General features: G+C 35.8%; 1 protein-coding gene across 1 annotated transcript in view; it reads right to left on the bottom strand.

Annotated features, from left to right (window-relative positions):
- Positions 1 to 330: 330 nt before the first annotated feature.
- Positions 331 to 2,452, bottom strand: part of LOC113465172 (aminopeptidase N-like) — a gene marked incomplete at its 3' end in the record, with an annotated part of 9,075 nt that continues 6,953 nt past the window's right edge. Inside the window, exons 3-5 of the mRNA XM_026819246.1 lie at positions 1,956 to 2,264; positions 1,496 to 1,574; positions 331 to 484 (exon numbers count right to left, since the gene is read on the bottom strand). Coding sequence (XP_026675047.1) covers positions 331 to 484; positions 1,496 to 1,574; positions 1,956 to 2,264 — 542 coding nt within the window. The remainder of the gene's footprint in view (positions 485 to 1,495; positions 1,575 to 1,955; positions 2,265 to 2,452) is intronic.

Genomic DNA, 2,452 nt, shown 5'->3' with positions numbered 1-2,452 from the left:
ACTTTCATCGAGAGGATATAAAAATATTTATTTACACTGTCTGTAAGTATTTTATGAAATCTATTGGCACACTTGGCGTCCTACGTATTTCTATCGCGTTTATGCGTTTCGTTTAAGTATACTCCTGGTATATTGATTCTAAAACTCTTTATGCTTGATTACATTCGTTCACTCGTTTGGTCAGTTCCTATTTCAGTAAAACTACGCTGTAATGCGTCTATTTTCTTAGAACTACGCTGTAATGCTTCTATTTTATTAAAACTACGTGTTAACAAAATCGGGTAATTAATAATAAGAGTATAACGAGGAACGACGCGCCTATACTATTACCTCCGTTATCGGGCCTCTCGAATATATCACTGTTATCGCCCAGCCACTCATCTACAGTTGACTTGTATTTATTAATCCATATCATGTTCTGTACCGCATCTTTCAAGACATCATCCTCCGGATCCAGTTTTCTACCCAGGAAAAATGCGGTCAGCTGAAATCAAACGAACAATTCTATACATTTCGATTTAAATTCCAAAATTCTTTATTAATCGCGAAGTGACGGGTATTTAGGTCTTGCTTCTATCATCTCAGGATCACTTGTGTAGTATAATCGAGGTATTGGGAACGGATGTATGATTTAGGATAGGGTACCTGTCCGAAATATACTGAGAAAGTATTAGAGCCGAATAGAGATGATTGTGTATGTATTTTTTAACAAAACTTTCTTTTGGCAAAATGCAGAGTGAGGCATGGTTTTTGAATTATTAACGAAGAATGCTGACCAATGAAAGCACGTGTAGGGCCCGCGCTGAACCACGGCCGAGCTTTACGATTCGAGCCAATATTTCCGTCATTAGTCAGTATTCCTCGTTAACAGTTCAAAAACCGTGACTGACTGTACATTTTGCATAAGGAAATTGCTGTTCAGAAACCTACGAAGTCACCTCTTTTCGGCTCTGACACTTTTTCTGGGATATCCTGCATGTATGTACACAGAGTATCCCAGAACTCGTGGTACATTTTATAATGGGCGGTTCCTGAGGTGATTTTAAATAATATTTTCCTTTGTAAAAAAAGTTGTTTGAAGCGTGGTTGTCGAGTTGTTAATGAAAAACTCCGACCAATCAGAGCGCCCGTATAGCAGGCGGCCAAGAATTTTGTAATGCATCTTTATAAAAAATTTTCACGGAAAGCCTATATTTTCTTTACGGAAAATGAAAGTTCCATACTCTAACTATTGTTTAGTTCAACTTGTATTAAAATCGTATATGTTTTGCAAGTGCTATCGAGCTACCTTAAACACTTAGAACAAAATGACGTTGAAGAAAATCTTGCAGCGTTCATGTTTTGGTAGCATTTATATAACATAAGAAATATTTTTTCTGTCATTGCAAATGAAAGAGATATTGAGGTCTTCACATTTAGGTGGATTTCCATTAAACAGTAGAAAAGAGGACATGTAACGAGGTTTGTTTTTAGAAAGCTATGAAACCGAACTTACATTAAGAAGTTGCTCCTTATTCGTAACTCCTCCGCTAATCGCTGTAACGACATCTTTCATAATAGTTTTGAAATTCTCTCTGAAATCACGAAGTGAAGAAATGAGATCAGTTATATTAGATGTAGATTCACACTGTCATGCCATAACTATTTAGCATTGTTTTCATTTTTCTTTAAAGGTTGTATGAATTTTTAAGTAAACATAGTGGCATAGCATTCAAATTACATTAACAATCAAAAAATCATATATTAGAATTGTAGAAATTATATATAAAACATTATTTGACTTAAAAAAATACGTCGACGATTTTGTAAACCTTTCTAAAAGTTTATCGTTTCACATATTGGGTACAACTTGTTATCACTTTTCTTAAACTTTTAGAGATTTTACGGTTCACATAACCTTAAGTAAACGAAATAATGACCACAGTGAAAAAAAAGAAAGGTACGAAGTTAGTTACAATTTCTCGATGCGCCTGTATTCTTTGAGCACGAAATTGAAAACGAGTTGGGCACCCCCCGGATATCTGGACACCACGTTTGCCGCTGCCGTCTTGAAATTAATCGGATAGCCTGGACTGAGAGTTGAGTTTAGGTATTTCTTCAGAATCTTAGTCGAGTTGGAACAGGCTAGAGCCACCAGCTGTTCCTTCCTAGTCTCTTCATCGGGTTCAGATACAGTTATTTGTTTCAGAATATTAGACCACATGCTCTCGTTCGCGGTCCTGACCCCAGCGCAGAGAATTTCGTTCTTTAGGTTAACGTCCAATCTGTGCACAAGATTATGTTAAGAATTTCTTGAAAAAAGTTACTTATCAAGAGATACGAATACAACATTAATTCTCTGTCATATCGTTCTTTCTAGACTGCGGATTTTATGCATTTATGAGGAAATTGGATATAAACACTAATGCATAGAATACATACTATCACATAGAACATACTATAACACTATAAC

The sequence above is a fragment of the Ceratina calcarata genome, unplaced genomic scaffold (assembly GCF_001652005.2).
Source record: "Ceratina calcarata isolate Rehan_Ccalc_2016 unplaced genomic scaffold, ASM165200v1 scaffold971, whole genome shotgun sequence".
In the NCBI taxonomy this organism is placed as follows: domain Eukaryota; kingdom Metazoa; phylum Arthropoda; class Insecta; order Hymenoptera; family Apidae; genus Ceratina; species Ceratina calcarata.
The sequence above is the reverse complement of the archived record's forward strand: the minus strand, read 5'-3'. Positions and strand labels throughout refer to the sequence as shown.